Genomic DNA, 25,381 nt, shown 5'->3' on the forward strand with positions numbered 1-25,381 from the left:
TCATCCCAGCGGCCATGAGAGCCCATAGTGTCTCCTTCATCCCAGCGGCCATGAGAGCCCATAGTGCCTCCTTCATCCTGGAGGCCATAGGAGCCCATAGTGCCTCCTTCATCCTGGATGCCATAGGAGCCCATAGTGCCTCTTTCATCCTGGATGCCATAGGAGCCCATAGTGCCTCCTTCATCCCAGCGGCCATGAGAGCCCATAGTGCCTCCTTCATCCTGGAGGCCATAGGAGCCCATAGTGCCTCCTTCATCCCAGGGGTCATAGGAGCCCATAGTGCCTCTTTCATCCCAGGGGTCATAGGAGCCCATAACGACTCCTTCATCCCGATGGTCATAGGAGCCCATAGTGCCTCCTTCATTCCGGAGGCCATAGGAGCTCATAACGCCTTCACCTATCAGGTCCAGACTAATGCCTGCAGACTGTAACGGGACAGCATTTTCAGGCAGAGCTGACACAAAATCAATGTCCCAGCCAGATGAACCACCGACAGCCATATTTGTCTGTTTATTTCTGCATCAGTCTCTTCTCACAGCGGCTGGGCTGCCCGTGCACTCCTGCACTTGGTATTCCACATGCCTCCTCAGCATCTGAATCTGCCCGTTTAGCATCACCAAAGCATATTGAATTATCATTCTGCATTTTCTCAGTATCACACAGAGCATGCTGTCAGTTTATCATTCTTCAATTAGAGCAGACAGCAGCCACAGCCCGCACGCCCCTCCAGGGGTGCTACGATGTCTGACAAAATCCCGGAAATGTCCTTATGGTAACTCTGGCTCAAAAAGCAGTCTCTCCCAAGGATGACAGCTCTGCCAGCTTTCAAAAGGAGAGCCAATGCACTAAAGCCTAAAAAAATGCATTGTACAAGACCTTAGAGACGAATTTTCATCTATGAATATCCATATTACTTGCACGATTCTGTGTATATACTGAATTTATTCCTTCAAGAAAATTTCATTAATTCTCTTCAGATTACAGACCTTTACACAAACAGTGAGGTGTGGAGGTTAGACATGGCTTTGATATTCAGAAGGTACCAGAACAAATCCATTGTCTCGGTGGTGAGCAAGCGCCCCCTGGAGGGTCACCATGCTGCAAGCGGGACACCAGTCCCCCTTCAGCCGAATGACGGATACCAGGGTCTGCCGACCTCATTTAACACGAGGGGCATTTTACCTATTGATCCATGCCATGGGTGTTAACAGGGTCAAAGGCTGCCAATAACAAATGAGCCAACGGATAGCCCTGTGAGGGATTCTGGGAAAAGGAATACTGCAGGTCCAGGCTTGGCTACGTATCAGATGTCCTCTAATGTCCAAATCCATCTGGAGGGAGGTGAGCATATGCGTGACTGTCTAAAGTTACCCACCTTCTTTGCATGGCGGGGCGGGGGGGGGGGGGGGGGGGGGAGTGGATCTCACAGACGGTGGCCATGGGCAGAGCAGTGTACCGAGGAAGATTAACCACCATGGTCTGGGGCCTGGGTGAAGTGGGGAGACATATGCAGGACACCTGAGCAGAGCCAGGCTGTAGCCGGGCAACACCAATGTCACAGTCCCAAGGGCCAGGGAACTCAGGCAGCATTACTTTACTATGAAGGGTCAAACTTAGTGCCTTCAGGAGCCGACAGCCATTCAGGCTCTCTATCCAGAGGAGGTAGGCATTCAGCCTTTATCTGGAGTGCTACACGATTGGTTGGAGAAAGAAGCCTTTAGCCAACCAGATTGTTGTCCAAAGGCGGTAGGCCTTCAGCCTTTAACTGAGATTTCAGATGATTGGCTGTAGGAAAGTTTGCCCCTCTCCTCACTCCTCTAAATTGACAGCTGTACCGGCCTAAACCAGTCGGAGCCCACTGCTTTTCTGAAATATGCCACAAATCGTTGCAGACCATAGGTGGAACAGTACTAAGAACCTTCACAACGCCATGTTCATCACCATTACAGTCTGCCATTGTGAGAATAGGCCCAGAAAATCTTTGAATGTATCCTGCTAGTCACCTCTTAGCTATTCCAAGATATCCCACTGCTGTGGCTGCTTCAGGGACCCCCCAGTGGACAGAAGACTGACCACAGTGCAGAAGATCCTTGACCTGCTCTTCGCACTAGTTTTCACCATGATCCATCCCCCCGGCTGCTGTAATGGTTAGCCAGCACACTGCTGTGGTAAGGTTGAAGGTTGCCCAGCAGGCAACAGCCTGCCAGAGTCATATGAGGGAACCAGGCGGCACATGAAAAAAAGAGCTAGAGATGTCTGGATGGTTGGTGGGTTTGTGGGTTTGAATCCCGTGGCCTGTAACCACATAACTGGAACTGCCTCAGAGGAACTTGCTGTTTCTGCTCTCTGACCTGCTTCAGAGGCACTGGCTGTCCCTGCTTTCTGACCTGCCTCAGAGGCACTGGCTGTCCCTGCTTTCTGACCTGCCTCAGAGGCACTGACTGTCCCCGCTTTCTGACCTGCCTCAGAGGCACTGGCTGTCCCTGCTTTCTGACCTGCCTCAGAGGCACTGACTGTCCCCGCTTTCTGACCTGCCTCAGAGGCACTGGCTGTCCCTGCTTTCTGACCTGCCTCAGAGACACTGGCTGTCCCTGCTTTCTGACATGCCTCAGAGGCACTGGCTGTCCCCGCTCTCTGATATGTAACAGCAGCACTGGCTGTCCCCGCTTTCTGACCTGCCTCAGAGGCACTGGCTGTCCCCGCTCTCTGATATGCAACAGCAGCACTGGCTGTCCCTGCTCTCGGACCTGCCTCAGACGGACAAACCTGAGACCCACAGAGACACACACAGCAGTGTTTGTTACACGTCCCTAAACAAAAACTGAAATAAAGATACAGGAACCAAAGCAACAGGAAAAATGAGGACCGTGGCAAAACGAGGTCAGACATATTTTACAGCATTTCCCAGTAGTACGCTGATATCCCAATCAAGGCAGAGCACAGATGAGACAGTAATCAGCTTTGCTTAACGCTCCCGGACATCTCCACCCTGTAAGTGCCGGGGGCCTGCCGTAAACATTCCCAGCAGCCACAGAGTTGTAAGGAAAACCACCACCAGACCCAGAACACACCCCCACAGCCCTGAGTCTCTCTGGAAATGTGGATCATAACCAAAGGCCCTGACAGATATCGCCGTAAAAGAACCATCAGCGGGAGAAGTGCGGAGACACAGATCAGACCCCAGGTGCTGGAAAGCGCCCGGCTCCCACATTCCGGAATATTCCCTAAAAGAATATTGTGACGGCCACTGCTGAGCTGCCAGGACGGATAGCCTCGGTAAAAGCGCGGGACGGCTAGCAGCCGCCACGAAGCCACCTGCTGGGATCGAATATCACAGGAGGCCTTTCTGCTGGGTGACTTGCAGTCGTTATGCATCAGAGCAAAAACACAGTCCTGAGAACAAAGCCCCGAATCCAGAATGCATAGTTAAATCCGGTGCTTAATTAGTAACAAAAAAAGGGAACTCACACAGGGTGATGTCGTTTGGCTGACATAGGAGAGTTTCAGAGCTAAACCGTGATACAACATACTGATGGGGTATTGCCAGGGGGGGCCAGGGATCTTTCTATAACACAGACACTATGATTGTGGGGGTCAAAACGATTTCAGGACAGCAGGGACATTCAACAAAGCGAGGTGGGTGAATTCACCTGGCATCCGACCTGATCTGTAGCCACAAACTGCAAAGGCAGTTAGGGCGTGCCTAGGCCGTGAAAGAGTCACCATTTTCAAATGTGATTAGTAAGTCAGGCGGATGAGGTCTAAGAATCAAATAATTATGCATCATTACAAAACGCCCTTAATGCAGGATGATATTTCTGTCCAAACAGGAACACATAAATAATGAGGCGGGTTCGGGTTACCTTTGCATTACAGTGTGCAGTACCTACGAAAGCGGAAAAGTGTAACCGCAATGGTATTTTATGGTAATGAGGACCTGCCTTCAGAGAGAGAGGTCTGTCCGGGTAAGGAAGTCGGTATCTTATTTATTTATTTTAATGCCGCAGTTCATTGTGTTCTGAGGGCAAGGGGGGGGGGGGGGGGGGGGGAGAGACAGGTGGGGAGGGTGACATGCTCCCCTGCCTGGAACCGCCCGTGGTGACACAGGCGTGCCACATGTCCCAGACCTTCATGGATGGACGTCCATCTGTCTGTGGCAGCTTGTGTAAACCCATGGCATGGATCAATTGCCGCTACAGGTGGCTGCCCTTTGCTGATAGCTTACTCTACAAAGAGCAAGTTGAGGGAGGCGTAAAAAGAGAATTTCAATCAATAAAGTATCAATTATTATTATTATTATTATTATTATTATTTTTATTAAAAATGGACAAGACAACTAAACCCAAACAACTGTATGAACTGTATGAGTGTATGAAAGGCGCTATATAAATAAACCTTATTATCATTATTAACTCAGAGATAATTTTAAAATACCGTGTAAATGTTTAATACATTAACAGCTAACCTAATTTAAGAACCACCATTCTCAAGGGTCTTCAACCTAATTAGCAATTAAATATCCATAATAACGACTTGCACCAACAAGTCCTACATTGATCCTATCAACAGATATGGCATTTATGACATGCACGGGCATCAAAAGACTGGCGGATTAAAGTAAATCTACATCCGGTAAGGAAACCTGATGTAATCGGTAGCGGTAAGTCTCGCTAACAGCCCCGTGACTCACACCTTTCCATTGGCACAGAACTGAAAGCGAAACACAGAAATGCGGCAAAGCAGAAGGTCCGCAAACCAAACTTCTGAAAAAGCGGGAAGTGGCCGACTTCCGGGGGCCAAACGCGCCGTTAGCACTGACCCAGCCGGGGGCCTGAGTGCTGATGCTCAGACAGACTTATCAGCATCCCAGACGCACGGCAGTCTCGCACAGCAAACACACGCCCGACAGACAACAGCGGCGGGGCTGCCAGAACCGATACTAGCTGCGCATTCCAGCCTGCGCAACAGACCCGTCTGCAGGGAGGTAGCCAACCCCCCCAGAGTATCACTCGGCTTGACAGGAAATCAAAACCAGTCTCAGACGGGTGCATTCTTAGGGGATGTGGCCACCGCCTGCCCTGTAAGCCAGCGTAAAGATGCGGATAGTGGCATGAAGCAGAGTAACACAGCGAGTCTGACCATTTACATTCTCGTTACAGTCCTTCATATTTCTGCTTGGAATAACGATGATACACTGACCACATCCTATTTCCTGGGGGCAGCACCAGGGTCCGCTGACTGTTACACACACACACACACACACACACAGAATCAGACCTGGAATCAGTCCCAGGGGTTGATTCAGTGAAAGCCTCTCGCTCTCTCTGCACTCATTCCTCTTGGCTGAATTCACTCCAAAAGATGCATTGCAGGTATTCACAGGACCCACTTCCTGCCTGAATATCTGCATTAACGCTTAAGTAATGCCTTTGTCTATAGAAGGGAATACAGGCTTTCGTGTGTGTGTGTCTGTGTGTGTGTGTGTCTGTGTGTGTGTGTGTCTGTGTGTGTGTGTGTGTGTCTGTGTGTGTGCCTGCCCTGAGTAACCCTGGGCCCTCACCCAGTGTGTCCCCCAGCCTTCTGCCCAGTTCTGCATGGGATGCACTTCCCGGTGAGAATTAGCCAGGAGGTCAGATGAAACAACATACTTATCTTATTTAAAATCTAGCAAATGTGCACAGTCATGTGTTCATACAGTACATACACACACACACACACACACACACACACACACACACACACACAGGTATTAGCATATGACTAACACACACCTGTCTGCACACTGACACCTTATGAGATGACTTTTCCACAGTTCAGAGCCCCAGTCACATGTCCCAGTAGCTGGTAAGTATCCGGGTCGTCCTCCTTCCTGTCCCGGGATCAGCCCGTTGCCAGGGGAGCAGCCCGTTACCAGGGGAGCAGCCCGTTGCCAGCGCCATAGACTGGCCAGCAATCAACCGCGTGGAGGACGGCGAGAGACGCCTGCTCATCCTCAGACATAAAATGACTCCCGCTTGTTCTCGTCTTTGGGATTCATCTCCCGGGCATATCCGCACGTTCTGGCATGACCTCACTGACCCACACCTTCAGTGAAAACTATGAGCCTTTCACTTAACCCCGCACACGGACCCATACATAAACATGAGGGTGAATCATCGCCTGTCAGCCCCTGCACGCCGCTGCTTTCTGGTAACTTAATCCATGTAGCCTCTCACAAAAACTGACACCTGTTAACCCGTTCCGAAGCTCTTCAGCCAACTTGTGGAAACTTCCTTACCGATTCGCTTTCGAAGTACCTTCCGAGGTTCAGAAAGCCTGGTGGACGTGAGCTGCCATCTCTGAGGTGTGTCGTGTGATCTGGCAGTCTCACTGCCGGCTGCGCGTGACGGAGCCTGCCGCGTCGCTGCCGCGTTTGGGATAGGCCCAGGGGCGGGGGAGGGCCGAGGACAGAGAGGAAAGCAGTAAACAGAGGCAGCACATACGTGCCAACCTCACCAGCAGCATTTAAACAGAGAAGTGCCCGGAATTCAGTCGACCAGGGGCCACCGGTCATATCGGTGTCTGCATTTTCATGTTTATCACACTGCGAGGGCTCTCAGATCGAGCTATGACCAGCCCACACCCATACGGCTAAAGCAACCGGCAGCCACTGGGTCACCCAGGGCGTGCTTCCTGTCACAGCGAAGACCCTGGTATTTTTTTTCTTACTTTTCTTGAATGCAACTTCCATTGTAATTTAAGAAATGAGCTTGCATTTCAAACTGTTTCTGAAGAGACTGAGCAGCATGAGCTGGGAGCATGACTATAAAACAGGGTTCCGCAGATCCGGTCCTGGAGGGCCATTCTGCACACACAGTTTGCAGATTACCCTGCTAAGACACACCTTATTCAGATCACCAGCTAGCTATCTGGTGATCTGCAAACTGTGGTGCAGATTCCTGTATGGTTCCTGTATATTTAGTTTAGTTTTTGTTTTGCCACATGTAACTGTGGTGTAGATCTGTAGACTGGCCCTCCAGGACCGGATCTGCGGAACACTGATCTAATAGCCTAAAACTGAAATACTGGCCCAACATCTTCGCAGGCAGCACCTCATCTCAAGGAGCATGTGGGGGGCGTGTACTCAAGGTCCCTAAGCTCCACCCACCCACCACCATGACCTCCTAGTACCTGCCTCCCCAACCGGCCTCTGCATCACCTCTTTGTTGCAACATCCCATGATAAGCACAGGGAAGGTGCATTTTTAAGAAACCTTCACCAAAAAAAAAGTCAGAAAGATGAGGCACATCCAGCAGATCTGAAGGCTGCCAGCTGGAGCCGGACGTAGGCCATGTGTGGTTACACGTCACTGGTGAGCATCTCTTACATGACGTGGTGGGCTCCGAGCTCAGTCCCGAGGCAGAACCACAGCCGAGTTCCACTCTGCGATCCTTTCTGTGGTACCTGCACTAACATATGACCTGCTACAGCTGGGCTCCAGGCCTCAGCTACCAAACGCACCAAACAAAAAGCGTCTCAGTTCCCCCCCCACCCCCATGTATGATCAACGCACCAGCAATACAGAATTTTTTTTTATTCTCATCACACCCCCACGACTGAAACCCTGAAAGTAACCGTTTAGTCGTTGTAGCCCTGGAACACAGGCAGCCCCCTTACGGTGCACCGCCGGGGGTGGTCACACACCCCCACACACCAAGATGGGGTAAGACAGAGGGTCTCCTTAGCACAGGTGTAGCAGAACTTACGTTAAGAGTTCAGCATGTTTTCTCTAGGGGGGAGTTTCTGAGTTAAATCTTCTCCTACCATCCCGAATGAATATTCGGATCAATATTGACGATTATGTTGACATGAACTGGCCAAAACAATAAAAAAAATATGCCCACATAACAGGAATGGGAAACTGCAGAAGCATCTCTGCTTTCGCAAGGTGTGCAAGTGAGGATTTTCACAACGGTGGCAGAAAACTGATTTTGCGAATGTGTAACATTTATACAAAATATGGTGTTAAAATGAGGGCCTTTTCATAACAAAAGAGGGTCAGATTTCCACACAGCCACAGTAATACTGTGTTGTACCACACACAAAAAATTCAATCTGTTTACAATGAGGCTAATTATTTTGACACAGCAACACTGATGACGTATAGCCCCAAAACCGAAACTGAAGGTAATCACAAAAAGAAAAATAACCGAATTCATGTCCAGAGGAAAATACTTCTATATCGTATGAATCACTGAAGCCAGAAGAGAGGAAAGTAATGGAAAAATGTTTATTTTCGCAGTTATGTCTAAACATAATTGGGAGCAAAAACAAACACAAGCACAAACACACCAAAGAATAGTCGGTCTCTGAGGTTTCGGACAGCTGCCAATCGACATCTGATTGCGGAAATCATGCATACTAGTGGAGGTCACCAACCAGCACTGATTACTGTCAGGGGGTCCGAAGCAGAGCAGGGACATCCCAGCCTAGCTCCTCCGTATTTCTGTGGCCATTTCTGCCATCACGCTTCCACGGCTGCTGACGTGAGCTCAAACAAGCAAACAAACCAAAGCAATGTAACATCTGAGCACCCTGAGAAAGGTAATAGGCAGACTGGCAGCCACCTCCCAGGGCCAAACAGACACTGGAAATTTTGCCAGCTGGAAATAAGCAACAAAGGCAGGTGAAAACAAACAAAGCACTTTCATGGAAACAGGAGGAGTTGAGGATCAGCAGGCAGCTTGGGCGGCCGGCGCACGCCACCGAAATGTAAACAGGCCGCATGGCTGAGGTTTGGGGCCACGCCCCGAAGCGAGCCCATCTGAGAGGCCAATGACTGCAGCTCCCAGCAGACAGACGGGGAACGTTCCTTTGCTCGTTGGAAACGGGCACGTCTGCATGTGGACGTCCACTGCCGGCGACCGACATGAGGGCATTCGAGGCTGTGTGTCGGTATAAATCAGCAGAGAAGTCGGGCAGCCAATCAGCAGAAGGCCAGAGGGCGCCGTCTGTCCATATGGGTGCGACGAGCATGAGTGCAGCCGCACGTCACACGGCTGAACAGCCGCATGCGACACCACCGTGCAAGCTGGCATGCGTGCCAACAAAGGAAACTGCATCTGCAGCGAGCAGGCAGAACCCCAGAAGAATGATTCGCCACTGACACTCAGCACAGACGTCCTGCTTATCTTCTTATGGAATCTTCTAATTGCACTATAAAGTTCAGGCACAAACGAAGCACCACTGCACACCTCCTGGGATGTGTTTACCTAAAGACTAAACCAGTGTTTATCCTGCTAAAAGCCACATATTACAATGCTGTTTAAAATTATTTTCAGTTGTTGAATGATTAACTATAAAAATCTCCGAATGAGCTTAAATTCTAAACTCGCTGTGACCTAGTATTAGATGACCTGTTGTGAAAAATGGATGGATGGAATTAAATGTAATGTAATTAAAGTATTATCAATTACTTAGAGACCACCTGGGTTGTAAATGGTTCGCAAAGGCAGAGAGCTTTTATTCCGCCCTCAGAAAAAAGTAACGGAATAAATCATTTTAGAAAGTGTTTGAAGCGAGACCGCAGGGGTCTCCCGTCATTCACATGCTGCTCCTGTAAGCTTGGGGGGGTTTCGGGGAAGCAGGTGGGCAAATTTATGCAAACGAGGTTGGCTGAGGTGGGGGGGGGCGTGGAACAATCAGTCATGTCACGCATGTGAGCAGCCAGTTAATAAAACACACGTGCACACACACACACACACAGACACACAGACACAGCTTTGTAATTATATCTTTGTGGGGACCCTCCATTCATTTCAATGGGGGAAAACTCTAATCCTCCTAATGACAATCTTAACCCTTACCCAGCGCTAACCTTAACCATAGGTAACCAAATAAAATATGAGACTATTGCCATTATTAGTTGTCTGATTGCATTCACAGATCTTTGTGAGGACCTGAAAATGGTAATATACAATGTAACAGCACACACACTCACACACACTCACACTCACTCACTCGTGCTGATGCACAGAGCTTATTTAGCTACGTCCTGTTGACAGCCCAGTCAGAAACGCCGTGAGGGGTTACGCCGGCCTGCGAGACACGGGTCCAGCCCAGCGCTGCCCATCATCCATCTTCAAACAGCAGGGGTTCAGTCGTCGCCCCCGCGGCCAAGTCCATCACCACTAAGAAATATGGCTGCAATATCCGCAGCCTTCTGCTGGAGGCGTTCCGCTTAACAGGCTCCCCACACCTCTTCAGTGCAGTGAGTATTCCCAATACTACCAAACGACGCAGATCTCAAAGTAATCACATGTGCAGAAAGAATGTTGGTTCATTCGGGGGCCACCTGTGACCCCCACCCCCCGGCTGGTAGGGGTGTGGCGAGGACACCCACACCAAAGCTAAATGGGGTATCTGTGGGGTCACTACTGCCTGGGGGGGAGGCCAAGCTAAGCTAGCCCCCCAGGTAAGAGACTGAAAGCAGCCTCTTTGAATTTCTTGAAAAGGGTTTCTCCTCGATGCAGTGAATCACAGCAATGCAGCAGACCGTTCCCGATGTAGCTATCCATTTATCTTCTAAACACTTGACCAAAAGTGAGCAGAATTTGACCCCTTACCCAAGAGGGTGAGAGGCAGCAGTGCTACGACTGACCCATCATGCCACTCGACACTGAGTCCTGCCCTTAACACTGCCAGCTGAACGCGAAACCAGCGAGCGTCAGCGCGTCTGAAAACTGCCGCTTATTCCCACAGCTGACAAGAGTGGCAGAAATAAAAAGCAAAATGAAAAAGTAGGTGTCACTTTGTCTGTAGTGTGCGTGAGTGTTCTGGCCCTGAGGTCCAACAGCAGACAGCAAGGTTGGCGACAGGGGCAGACAGGAGACACGAAATCAAGAAAGTGCACCATCAGAACGTATCCCATGCAGAGCGAAGTGCAGGGCCTGACAGAAACTGTCCCCTTCATGGCTCAGAGGGCTGCCAGACAGCACATACTCAACCTATCCATTAGCTGCCTCAAACACACTGAAAACAGACCCTTCTGGAAGCCTGGGCTCCACACGGTCTGTCATAGAGCCAACGGCTTGGTGGCTCTTTCCAGGACCAGGTCAGCAAAGAGACATAAGAGCTGTACTTTCAAAAGGAATCAGGCACCTGGGACCTTTCTGCTAAGGCACACCAAGGCGACATGAAATCCTGTGCATCTGCGGGACTACAGTCACCAGCTCACAGCCCCTGGGAATTATCTGGTCAGCTCCACATGACCGCAGATGTTTGCAATTCCAATCCAGCAGCAGCACCATGATCCTCTGATCTGAGAACAATACCGGTCTCTGCACTGCAATAATAAGTATTAAGGTGGGCTGAGATCAAGTGAGAATCTGCGAGATACAGGCAGAGTCGCCGTCTGAAGGCCAATTGTGATCATTTTTCCAGAACTGGATTTTGTTCATGGGTTTTGTTCTGAGCTCCATCTCTGGACGTCATGCAGCCTGCTGCTTTCCTCAGAATGATCTTCCTGGGTTCAGGCTCAGCTGGTTAAAAGATCCATCCTTCCAGTCTGTGCTGTGATGGGTTTAGACATTGAGACGCAGGTTGTGCAGGGGTGGCTGGGGGGGTCTGTTTCCACAGCAAACAGAATGAGCTTGCCTAATGAAAGCCATGAATCTGTAATCCCTAATCTCACACTCGCATCTAGCCAGCGGGCATGAGATCACCCCAGCGACAGTAAGCGCTTAGCATCCTGTTAGGAAGCGCACCGGCATTGAAGGCAAACACAGAAACTGCACACAGGATGCAGAACCAGGACGGGTTTACTGGGCAGAACCAAGCTATCAGACCCGTAACGGGACACTCAAATTACCCGGCTTCAGCAAACATATTAATACAGTAGGCACAAAACTTTCAGGTCCTTCATAAACCATCATAACAACCACATATAACAGAGATAACAAAAGTCAAGAGAAACCACATGACTAATAAAGACGATATCGGGGGCAGAATCACAGAGTCACAGAGGCTATGGAAGGACGATGCAAATTAATTTAACAATTTATCACCTAAGAGTAAGTACAGTGATCTTGTCATTTTTGCTGAAATAGCATCTATGCAACGAAAGTATAAAATTAAACCATCTCAGCATATCATCTGCGGCAGAAAGCCGTGTGCTGCTGTAATAAAGTTTAAAAGCTAGACAGATATCCGCAGGCTAGTACCAGGCCTTGGAGGTGGAGCCGGCTGGCATCAGAAAGGGCATTTAGAGGCACTTCATCTAACTACCCGACTGACTAATGACCACCAAGAGGAGACTCTCTGATGGAGCAGTTTCTCCACAGCAGTAGCAGGACCCGCGGCTCTTGGCCGTTCTCACATCTGAGCTTCCTTCCTGCACTGCAGACACGTGATGCAGAGGTGGGGAGAGGGCAAATAAACCTCCTGCTCGCATGCAAACCTCCCTGGGTAATCCAGTCTCAAAGGAAGACAGTGTTCATTTCACACACGTAAAGGACTCTGAGCTGGGAGAGCAGGTGACAGCATAAGAGCCGAAAGCGAGCTGAGATCTTCATACCATCACATCCTGGAAGCAAACGGAGGTGCATTTAAGTTTCCTGGTGTGAACACAACTGACAAGGCACCCTGTTCCTGGGCCAGGCTCCTGTTACCCACAGGGCTGTGTGTGGAACGTCGGCCATATTGAATCAAATTTGCACAAACCAAAGTATTTATTACATGCTTTGCATTTCCGTCTGTATTTGGTCTCCTCTCGCCTAACCCCCTAACATTTAGTTAATATTTAGTCTGTTATCACGGAGTCTCCAACAGCAGCAAGAAGAGCCAACAAACACTCCCAATAGCCTTAGTCTGTGTGAATAAGATTAAGATTCTGATTAATGACACCCACAGTCCTCAGGGACCCCCAAGAAATCCACATTTATGCTCCCTCTCAGCTCCCAACTCACCTGTAGCAGGTACTCAGTGTTCTAGATTATTGGTCGAGGTGTGATGAGAGCTGGGAGGGAGCAACAACATAAACCTGGGGGGTCCCTGCCTACTGGGTCGCGAGACACTGGTATACACCATTAACACAAACGTATTACTCAACAGTGACTTTTCCATGACTGAACCTCATCCCCGTGACCCTTAAAACTACAGCTGAAGCGCTAACCATTTTCTCCCAAGAATCACTCGTCTTTCATGCTTGGCATGAGTCCAGTGGTGAAACCTGCACTCCTGAAGTGTTTGTTTTTGTCACTATGGCAACCGGAGCCCTTGACATCAATCACCCGGAGCGGCTGTGTACCGTATTTGAGAGGGGGAGTGCCACCGCGTCAAAGCCCAGCCTCGACCGGCCTGACACACCACGAGGAACTCGATACAAATCAGGAATGTAATCTTCCTCAGCGAGGCTGACCCCGGAAGGTCGCTTCCCTTTGTCCTGCCCCGCCCACCAACCTGCGTGGCAGACCTCAGTTTCACCCTAACCTGTTTGGTGAGAAGCCCAAGCCGGACGAGCGCGTCCCGGTGGCTTTAGGTCACAGCAATGCCGGGCATGAAAAGCATGCAGACAGTGTCAGGCAATGATACCTCCCTCCCCCCACCCTGACGGAGCACCATCGCTGCCGTTCCCCCCCCCCGCCTGGCATCCCGAAAACAGGCTGCAGGGCCTCTGAAAAAACTGATTCTTCATTCGGACTCCCCCCCCCCCCCCCCCCCCCAGCCTCCCCAGTGACGGGTATCTTACAAAGTACACAAAGCAGGCAGAAAAATATGTGCACACACCCCGACAGAGATGAGGAACGGCTAAGACTGGAAGGGTCGCATTCTTCAATGCATGTAAACCTGCGGGCTCCATAGGCAGCAGAGGCCTGCCACTCGCTGCAGGCTTATTTGTTTTTTGTTTTTTTTTTTTTTTGGGGGGGGGGGGTCAACTTTTTGGAACGGGTGACATTTTTACTTAACACCTCACACAAATTCTTTAGATGTTTTCCGACTCTGACCAAGAGCTTTTAACACACAAATTCTACATTTAAACTGGAGAAAAACAAAGTTGATGTGATTTTTAGCCAATTTTGTCTTACGCCACGGTGTCGGAGATTCAAATCGGTTTTCACAGGCCAGAATTACTTCCCTTATGAGGGGAGAAAAAAAATCAAAATGCACACAAGTGTAATACTAGGATTTTAAAAGATTTTAAAAACCAATAATACAATTTACTTCATATCCTGGTTGCAGGCGGATTTCTTGAGTCAGACCTTACACCCAGCGGAGTCCGATTCTGAGGCTCTCTGGCATTATTAAAATACAATCTAGCAGCAGGCAGCGCCAATCGGCTTTCGGAAGTCATGAGAGATTTAGGTTTTCCACTGAATAACCACTTTAAACCTCATTTGGTCTCACAGAGGGCAGAGCTGGCCATGCTGACCACCAGCCGCTGCAGAAATAATCTTTATTTGAAACACTCTGACTCGGCTCCGTATGACGCCGGTAGACCACAGTAGTGCCAAATGGATCTCCCTGTCAGCTAATAGCAGACAGAGCTGACTGTCGTCTGGTCAGTGAAGGATCGGCAAGCCCCCTGACCGAACCACGACTAACACCCAGAGCCCAATAAGAGAAGAGCCCTTCCTCCACACAGAGCTTACACCTTGAAGCACAACTTAACTCTAGATTAGTGTTGTGTTTGAAGTAAACACTACAGAGAATGATGCAGAGCAATGGTACAAATGAACGCGGAAATAAAACAAATAAGTAATCTGTCTCGTGCTAACTGCATCGCTGGCCATGCTGCCACACACAGGAGAGCATGTAAGCATGCAGATATGGCGAGAGGGATATGTGGTATCTACGCAGGTATGGGGACAACGCAAGGACATATAAAAATTTCTCAGTACTCAAATATCGTCTGAATGTACGGTTTAGTGGCGATGCTGCAGGCTCTGTCCTCTGCAAGGGTGTGAATACCACGTGGTCTGTGTAAGACATGCTGAAGAGCATCCCATCACACTGCTGAGACTACGGTAATATCGCACAGATCAGCGTGTACTTAAAGGGTGAAACCCAAGAGGAACATTAACACACTTCCTCAGTTAGATACTGAATAACCAGCAGGTTTATTGTTCATCTGAATTTGGTCATTTTAAGTTCAGACAAATCTGGTAAGAATGTATAGCCCATTCAAACATATTACAATCAACCCTGGCATACAGATGAACCTCAAAATCCTTTGATCTGTAAAAACTTTCAGCGGTAAACTAAGCGGAGTCCGTTCACCCTCAATCTGGATCCAGAACTGCTAAGATTACAGAAGTTGGTGAGTTTTGACAGGGATGTAAGGTTAAGTTTTCCCCTAAATGTCTGACAGGATTTAAAATGTTTGTTGGATAGCTACAGCCTTCAAAAGGGAGGGAAAGAAAGTGGGGATGCAGTGTGAGCGAGAGCGGAGGACTCATGTGCTGGGGGGCAGTTGATGCTGCAGACCATCAAAGGGAAGGAACACCTTTATGCAGTGGGCAGATAAAGGCGCCCAATCAGTGCCAGGCCACAGTCTCTCTGGCAGCTTTAAACCAGTCATGGAATTAGACAAATCTGCATCCCAAAGACAATTTTAAGCGACACACAATTAAACCAGAAAAACCAATCAGACAGCAGCCATTAGGAAAGCTGTCAATCTCCATCTAGCACATGAGGAAGACATTCAGACTCTGCTTCCAGACAACCAGGAAAAAAAAGGCGCGAAGACAAGTGAGGGCTAGCTACAGGCCTCTGGCAAGCTGCGACTGAGCTGCTGCCCCCTACCTGCATGGAGGTCAAAGGTGAGCGACCTGTCAGAACGGGGAATGCGGAGGTCACGACCGCAGGGCCCCCGCACCGGGACGGGGGCTGCCGGCACACTCGCGGCTCGCGGACGGCCAGCCCATGGCAGAGTAAACGAAGTCACAAACAGAACCAAGAAAGAGAGGGGAGCAGCGTGTGAGGAATTGTGGGCAGAGTCAAACAGAGTGATGTAAACAGGGGCGAGACATGGAAGGAAGGACTGGGAGGGAAGACCGGCAAAGGTTTTAATTAGGAGGAAGGAGCCTGTCGTGCCAGAGGGATAAACCATTACCCAAAACATTCAGGAGCACACAAATGGGGCTCGGCATGGAAATAGTTTTGCAAACAGCCTGACAGAAGCTAATTGCCCAAAACTACAATCAGTTCTATGTTCTGTGCGCTGCACTACCTCTGTGTGGATGACAGTTTGCCCAAAGACTGCCCCATCATCGCAGGGACATTCAGCATCACAATAAACCAGGGATGACCGATAACAACCCGGTGATAGGAAAGCGCAAAAGAGGAAAAGTCTGACAGGGAACGCCTGCAATGGGCAACAAAGGTGAAGGGAATGTTAGGGGAAACCGACACAGCCCCTCTCACCGTGTTATCCAAAGCGTCACAGGGCCAGGCCTCCCTGACTGGGGGGGGGGGGGGGGGCGTACCCTGGCCGGCGGGTTTGACACCGCACACTCCCAAATCACCATCACTGCATGTGTAACCAAAAGGAGAGGAAATACAATTCTTAAAAAGAGGCCCTGGTGATGTGAGGGTCCATAGATCTGATCAGAGCAGGGCCACACCACTGCACACCCCCTGAGACGCAGGCCCTGCACTGCACCAGTTTCCATTCCCCTAATCATAGCTGCTGCTTCTCCCCTCCCCCCCACATCTGGCTTGGGGGGTGGGAAAACAGAAACCCAAATCGTTTAATGCGATTTGTGTGAGGTGGCCGGGGGGGCCAGACCCTAATTAAAGGTAATGATTAGAACACAGGGGGCTGGGGGGGGGGGATCACATCCTCCAGAGGACTGGAAGCTCAGCAGGCTGCAGAGTCCAATGAAAGTACGAGTGGGACACCCTTAAAAAGTGTAAGCAAGCCTGACAAATCGATTCATATCCCAGCAATTACAATTCATTTAGCCAGCCAATAAGCAGAGCTAGCTGGGCCCCTCACTGGAACCAGTGTCTCCTTCAGGCGTCCCGTGGGTCTGCGGGGGTCGTGGGCTCGCGCCTCGTTTTCACGGGACGACGCCCCTGCAGGCCACTGCGATGAAGAGAAACTCAGGCAAGGACATCGCAGCTTGTCGCTGCCGCGGGCAAAGGTGAATATCGGCTGACTGTGAGCACGCCACTGGACACCCAGTAAGACGCCACTGGACACCCAGTAAGACGCCACTGGACACCCAGTAAGACGCCACTGGAGACCCTTACAAACAAGGTCCGATCTGGGGATTAACTGATGATGAAAAAAAGATTGTAAAGCAAACCGATTTTCCAGGTCTGAGGCCTCCCCAGCGATGGAGCACGCCCCGCCTCATCTAATAATGACCACAGTTGTTTCTGACTCGTCACCTGCATAAATAACAAATTCTGTTTTTGTGAATAAAGTCAGACTCATTTCAGCTCATTTTAGCATGTGGCTCTCAAGCGCTGGTGCAGCTGATGTATCTGACCTCAGGTGACCCTGTGCCCCCCTGTGATCTGCTGAGCCTTTACAGGCACATCTGCAGCCCCCCCCCCCCCCCCCCCAAAATGTAGCCACATGGTGAGGCCAGCTGACGCCCATACAGTCTGTCACCATTCACGGTGTCCTTCGCTTAATCAGCTGTCCCAGATGCGGTGTGAACCACCCCCGCAGCAGGCAAATGGGAGGCCAGCCGCGAAGGGCCCCCGCTGCAGGTGAACGTGACGCCGGCTGTGATTGACTCCAGCAGGTACGGGGTGAGAGCCCTCAAATGTGCCTTTCTGTTCCCCTCGCTCACATCCTACAGTCTGTCCTGATCCACATCTCAGCCCGTGGATGTAGGGGGCAATCGGTGACCTCTTTGTCACAAGCTTAGCAACAGCCCCAGATGGCAGCTCAGCCAGGTCGTGGGACTCAGGTCCCCCCAAAGAGGACATGGCAATCAGGCTGAATCTCCAGGACGGATGGCAATCTGCCCGCCTGCCCAGGCACAGGAATGCAGAGGACAAGCTGGAGGTCTTAGGGCAGATGCATACCAGGGGGCGCTAGGTCTAGGGTAAGGGACGGCCCGCCGGGTATTGGGACGGCCCACCCGGGACAGGGACGCACCGCCGGGGAACAGGGACGGCCCGCCTGGTATAGGGACGGCCTGCTGGGGACAGGGACGGCCCGCCGGGGATGGCCTACCAGGGAACATCAACTAAAGGAGACCAGAAACACACAGTCCAAACTGTCAGAGTAACTGTACATTTTTTAAAAATTCCAGCCCTGCACATATGAAATGGGAACGGAGCAAAAAATGGAGGAAGGGGGCAAAATTCAGAATGTTTCAGCCTTTTTGAAAGGAGTTCCCTCTTCAGCTACCCGCTTACGGACCTCATGGTGTCGTCATGGTGACGACAGGGCGCTCTTGTGGGACACGCCGTAGCATACGGGAGCTTCGCCAGTGACCTTCGCCCTCATGCCTGCCCATGTGCAGCTGTCTGCCCAGCCTCTAGTACAAACAGCAACACCCTCACATTCTACGCCAGCCCTGTAATTTTTCTGTCAGTGAAGAGACACTGGTCTGTACCCACTTGGCCGAGATGACCCCAATGGGCCAGCTGGGACGTCCGAGCCAGTGGGAAACCCTAAATGACACTACAGAGACAGAAGCTGCTCCCACACCAACCCTTAGGCGCCGTTAGCAAATGGGCATTCAGACATCATGCTAGCCTGTGATGGCAGTTCTTTTCTTGAAGAACATAGAGTTCAATGTTGGAGATTCATTTTGCACAAGAACAAACAACATTGCTATATTATGGTCTGAAATCAATGATAAAAATCTATGTACATATCAAAGTACAAAGTTAACTACCAGAGGATGAAACAGTATTCACACATGCCAAAGTCTAATTCAAGCCTATTTATTAATAGCATATTTAAAAAATCAAATTACATTTGTCTTACTTATCAGACGTGAAGCTCGGCATCGCAGTATATAGCAGTTACCAGAAATAAAAACATATTGACTAATATTACTAGTTCCTGCTGGTACACACACACATACACACACACACACAAACATGTCGGGTAAACATATCTTAAGAGGGACTGCTCATTCATTTCTTTGGGAAAAATGCTAACGCTAACTAACGTGCGCGCGTGCGTGTGCGTGTATATAGATGTATATATGAGACACATTATTCATTTTTACTTATTTTGCAGTTTTGAAAGCACGGTGCACTCTGCTTGATGCCCCTCCACCAGCTGTGCGTAGGACATTGTGACCTACAGGATGGCCTTAGGTTTGCACCCTAACTTCCTGTTTCGACTGGACACAGAGCAAACCTTTGTGAAAGCAAAGACCCCCAAGGAGAATTTTAAATAAATGCGAACTTAAATTCCACATCACAGCAAAACTTTTGATGTTCATTTTATGCTGTATCCACAATAACAACATAAATTGTAACATTTATAAATTTACCAGGCAAATTAATTCTATTATCCCCTAGTTTTGACAAACAAACAAACAAACAAACAAACAAAGAGAAGGTGTTTCCCTGGGACCCCACACTGAGAACAGAACTGAAATTCCAGGGACCCCTTTAAATGAATTTCCCAATAAAATCTTACAGGGACAAGTAGGTCCATGCAATGTAAGGACTTCCTGTGTGCGATACCATTGCACATCACCAGCTTCCTGCCACACGTCTGCCTTTACACAGGCGTCTCGCCGGAATGTTCCAAGCAAAGGCTTCCCATGCCTTCCAAGATCACTGAAAACTCCTCCCAACAGCCGAATTGTCCTTAAATAAAACTGCAAACCTTCCCAACTTACCCTTTAATGCTGAACCAGAACACACACACACACACACACACACACGTGTCTGAAAATCATTTTTTTGGATACTTGGCACTTTGCTCCGCCATCAAACATCAAACAGCCCACAGGGTGACTAACATGTTCTCCATGCTTCAAACGACACGTCACTGAATATCTTCACCCGAACCCCACATACACTGCATTACACAAATGTGGAGTCACTGGTCCAACCTGAACATTTCTAATTAAAAGTCTAGCACATCGCGGACAAACTCAGGTCAGTCATCTGCTCGCTTCTGCAATATGAAACGATTCGCATGGCTTGGATCAGCAAGCAGAGGTAATGCTAGAGATTTGGGCCCTCCTGAAAGCATATCATATTGGACCTCCAACCCAGATCAATTAAATTATATTTCAATTCCCTAGAGCAATCCTGTGGTCAGCAGAATGATTTCCCCATTGGCCCCCTGAGCAAGACTCTTCACCCCAAAGGGACTAGGTACTTGTTACTTTCTCAGTTGCATGTCGCTTAACTTTGCAGTCCTGTCATTTTAAAATAAGACTCAACAGGTTATAACACAGGACATCCCATCTCTTAGCAATGGTCTCCAGCACAGACCACATCTACCTGAAGGAAGCAGACTGGGGGTCCAGTCCCATACTAGCGGATGCCATCATGTGGGCATGGCAGCCCGGCCTTCACGCTACGGGACTCATCCAGCCTGTACCCTGTCATTGTTGTGGAGTCCACTAGTATAACAAGGCAGCAAGTACGCGGCCCAGGGACAGACGAAAGCAGGAACCCCCACCGCAGAGGGGCTGACTGCAAGACAGTCAGCTTTTGGGCTTCACAAAAATTACTGCAAACAGAAATGGCAGCCTGCCAGAATAAAGCACGTGTACAAAACAAATCATTTAATGTTCCACAATTACAGTAGAACTAGCAAACTATTATGGGAGACTGTTGTGCATTTATATGACATTATGTGGGGTCATACCTGGTCTCTGTCCCCCTACTGATTAAGTATAAGCCCACATCAAAACACAGGCGACCCTTCCGCATCGCAACTTTCCCCATCGCAACTTTCCCCATCGAGGTTTCGATATATCGCATTAGTAAATAAATGGGATTTTTGGTGAGGTTCTGAGAGTTTTACGAACGCAGCGGACGACACGCGGTATTTCTATTTCGCCGTTTTAGCAAGCCAAACTGTACTAATGTACGATACGCTTCGACAGTTAAAAGGACCAAAAATGGGGGGTTCTACCCCTAACCTCTGCGATGCGGAAGGGTCTAGTGTACAGGACAATAACAAGCGCCCCTGAGTGACAGGAGCGTAAAACAATTCGGAATATAATTGGATTAGTTGGGGTTGGGGAACCCTGATTGTAAATGGTACTTGTAAAAATTCCATTGTTTACCCCAATGCCTAATACTACTTAACAATCATTAAGCAAGCTGAATACAGTTTTATTTCATCTAAATCCTGTCAGATGTTCCAGCATATGTGGTTTGTAGGCAAATCTTCACTCCTCTGATCTGCTAACTCTATGTCACCAAGGACCTCATCAAAACAAACAGAAATATATGAAGATTCAAAGCAGTCTGGCTTTGTGGCCAGAAAACAGGATCGCACAGGAAGACCTCACACACACGGCCAGCCACAGGCAGGGAAGCCAAAGTTATGACATCCACCCAGGCTGGCTGAATTCTCCCCGCAGGACACATCACCTTCAGCAGGCATCGCCCAGTGAAGCAACATTCACGAAAGCGCGATTTAATGGGAATTTAGGCAGATCGCTTAAAGTTCCAGGTCCAGGAAACGGCAGTTGTGTCGCCGGTGCCGCGGCGGCCCCCTCCGCGCCAGGACACACGTCTCAAAAGGCTGTCAGGGCGGATTCATGTCAAACGCGACTAAACCGGCGCTGATGTGCCACGGAGCGCCTTAATTATCAGCCCCCACCCTAATTATTACTCCCCGACTCCAGTAAGTATTTATTTTTCAATTAACGAAGTGGGATTTTTTGGCAGCTGAGAAAATGCATTTATTCACGCAGTGCCTGTTTAATTTGCTGCTCCCTCTTACTGTCCACTCCGGAACTTAATTAACCAGCTTTATTTCTGACAGTTTTGTTCAGTATGCGGGTGGTGCTGGATTTTAAAGCTTATATGGACCCGTAACACACCTCTACAGTGTTTCAAGCAGAGTAAGGGAAAACGTATTAAAATCAGCCTATACTCTTTTCCTGACGGCACATGTTGATTTCGCAGATAATCATCATCCGTATACAAACATCTGTCAACTAGATGGAGGCGCAGATGTAACTATGTTCAGATGTTCAGATCCGTGGTCTCATCACTGCCCAAGAAAACGTTCCCAAAATGGACCGAGAATCCCACTTTGGGGTACAGGGTGTGAGAGCATGAGATGGACAGGGATAGTTGTACGGTGCCCAAGGCTCGCATCACCTACCTTGTCTGACAGTCCTGAATCGAACTGGACCTTTGCAATTCTTCACCACTTCCAGCACATCATACAGGGGCAATCCAGACACCGAAAGGCCTTCTACCTCCAATATTAATTCCCCCTCGGTCAGTCCACCGTACTCATATGTCACTAAATCCTGGTTGATGTCACCCACATAGGAGAATTCGCCCTTCTCGGCGCCGCCGCACAACTCCGCATGCAGATCCCCCCGCGCGTCTCTGCACAGCCAACTCTCCGTAAGTTTGCTGCTCCAGTGGTTCTTCTTCTGTACCACACGGGACATGGTGATTCAAGTCCGATAAAAAAAAAAAAAAAAAAAAAAAAAAAAAAAACAGGTGGTCCCACGGCTGCTTACGGGGACGGAAGAAAATAAGATGCTAATCTACAGAAGAAGGCTGAAAACTTTATTTCCTTCTGGCAATACAACGATCCCAATCGTAACATAAACTGTCATCAGCACAATCAAGCCATTCTCATCTAATATCCACCTTCACGTAGTTTTTTCGCCAGCTTTTATGTCCCCGGTGTCTCATCTTCTACATCTTGATCCTTCTTGTACCGCCAGGTTTACTTTCATTAACATCCACACTTGTTCTCTACGCAGCTTTTTCCTACTTTTTTTCTTGACCAACACTTTTCACGATTCCTTCTTCAAGCCCGCACAGAGAGAATAAAAGCATTCACCAAATCCACTCACTATCTGCGTTCGTGGTTTCCAGCGATCACGGTTCCTTTAAGCAGGTACTGCGTCGCCGATCGTTTGCTTATATTTCATTCTACTGTTTGTCCCAGCGATCGGGACCGTCTGATAGTAAAGCCGGCGCATGCGCGCTGCCTCCCTCTGGAGCCCTGAAGGGAAATCCTGGCTGCCCTTATTACAGGGTCCTAATGCGCCGCTCTTCCCTATATACAGCGTATGATTTACAATTGTAATTTAACTAAAAGGGATAAGACAATTGAACAGAAAATTAAAACATACTTTGAAATTCGAGTTCTTAACGTGTACTTACTATATATATGGTTCTGAGCAGGATACGTGGTTGGTACATAGACGCACGGACGTGGTTTGTCAGCCCAGTGGGCGTTTGTTTGCGATATTAACTTCAGACCACTAGTTACTGCCACCCTTATTTGATCCTATAGATCCAGTTTTCCCAGCTGTTAGTAGATAATTAATTATTTCTCAACTATTTTCTTACACTTAGTACAAAGTATTGTGACATTGTGCATAAAAACTGATAATATCCATGACAGGAGGGGAAGGTTTTATGAGATCAGAAGTTTTCCACTCCTAAGCTAACCCCCAAAAGTACCGTGTACCAGAGGACAGTTCGGGACCGTTAAGGGACGGATACAGAGCTTAGGAAGACCTTTAAGGGTGCCAGCCAGACTCACTGAGCTCATCTGTCACTGGCATCAGATAATGATAATAATAATAATGATAATAATAATCTGTACACAATTGGGGCTGCACAGCTCCAGTGTTAAATATCTACGCAGGGAAGCTTTGGGATGCTCACTTGGCACATTGACAAGCTGACCAGTTCAGTTCATATCATGCCGTTATCTTTCCTATTTACTTACTTAATCAGCAGGCACATCAAGTGCCCTCATGGTTCTCTAAGCAGTTCGATACTCTGCAATAATTTTGTCTCTTTGTGCTCCATAAGTCACCCTGGCCAGGTTGTTAAACTACCTGAAGCCTCCTATTAAAATCTTTTAAATGTTTTGTTGTAACCTCACACACCATCACCCACCAGCATTAGTGGTTAACCGGCGCTCTTATCAAGATTCTTGCTGAATTCTGGTATCTGCTTCGACCACTGCCTCTTCATCCAAATAATGCATTCTTAATGGTACGAAGGTAAAGGAAGTCAGTCATTTGCTCAGATCTATGGTCAGATTACAAAGACATATACTGGGCTGGGGGGGTCTCGGGTGAGAAGGAGCCAACCCAGGCAGCTTAGGGCACAGGGAGGGGGGACAGCCCACACAGGGTGGGGGGGGAAGCAGACTCAGCATAGCAGCAGCAAGTTACCTACTTATTTGTATGGGAGGAAATTCACGGAAGGAGAGGAGCCCCCCCCTGCAAGAACAGGGCCAGAGGAGGGACACAGACCCCCCCTCCCCCCAGTTCCCATTGAGGCACTGTACTGCCCACAAAACAATATCTGTGTATCATGCTCATAACTATCAGAAATTTACTCTTGTATTCATAAGTACAACCTGACTTACACTGTGAGTAGGTGAACCTCCCCAGGTGGAGTACAGTTCCCTGTCTCTGCTGTTTAAGATGCCAACATGGCTTCTAGCTTGATAATTGTCTTTGAAATATGAATGAATGTCAAGACTTTCCTGAAAGTTTTCTATTTATGGAACCAGATCAGCACATCAGTCAGAGGGTCCACCCAGATGAAAACACTGATATATTAATTATACTTTATGTTATAGAGACAAATTATTAATTTTAATGACAAAGACTGAATGTGCTAGCTGGTGCTCTACACTTATTCTGGGAATAAAGTACGACATCCACATTATAAATGTCCGGCGAGTCCATTAGTGAATCTCATACCCCTTTTAATTTAGCATGCTGAGCTCCATCCAAAAATGTAATATTAGGGGTTTGCTGTAGCAAGATCCCATAATCAGCGCTAAACCCTCCAGTTCATATTGGAGCCAACAGCAGCCCTGTCCATCACTGGCTGCAGTCAATTGGTGAAAATCGCAATTAAGTGGCTTTTAGGATAAACTTTAGTCATCATGCAAATGCATGTAATCAAAAACTCTTAATTTCCTGGACCTTAGTTTATTCCATTACACGGAACCATCCATAATTTAAGTACGTTTTCCATAAAAGTAGGTATCTGTTTCACTCTGCATCCTGTTCCTTTTCAGTACTGTCCAGAATGCAGAAAAAACTGGATTAAATTGGAGGCTAGAGGTCACGAATGAACAGTTCCACTGCCTTCTGGAGCTGGGCTCTGCCATGTGGGGGGTCGAATGTGGGTGTCAGTTCATCTCCATGTGGCTGTGCCTAGCGTGCCCTCATTGTGTTCTCCTGTAGGTGCTGCATACTTCTGTGACACCTTGTCCTCGCCG

At 48.7% G+C, this 25,381-nt stretch overlaps 1 protein-coding gene across 5 annotated transcripts in view; it reads right to left on the minus strand.

Moving 5' to 3' along the window:
- magi1b (membrane associated guanylate kinase, WW and PDZ domain containing 1b) overlaps positions 1-23,080 on the minus strand; it is a 114,486-nt gene extending 91,406 nt beyond the window's left edge. For 4 of the 5 annotated variants that reach the window (XM_049023020.1, XM_049023013.1, XM_049023021.1 and 1 more), the window contains exon 1: positions 22,265-23,080. In XM_049023020.1, coding sequence (XP_048878977.1) covers positions 22,265-22,562 — 298 coding nt within the window. In that variant the 5' untranslated portion in view covers positions 22,563-23,080. Of the gene's footprint in view, positions 1-6,277; positions 6,485-22,264 lie in introns of those variants that run through there. The other variant, XM_049023016.1, reaches the window with a different exon arrangement.
- Between the last annotated feature and the right edge of the window lie 2,301 nt (positions 23,081-25,381).

The sequence above is a fragment of the Brienomyrus brachyistius genome, chromosome 8 (assembly GCF_023856365.1).
Source record: "Brienomyrus brachyistius isolate T26 chromosome 8, BBRACH_0.4, whole genome shotgun sequence".
In the NCBI taxonomy this organism is placed as follows: domain Eukaryota; kingdom Metazoa; phylum Chordata; class Actinopteri; order Osteoglossiformes; family Mormyridae; genus Brienomyrus; species Brienomyrus brachyistius.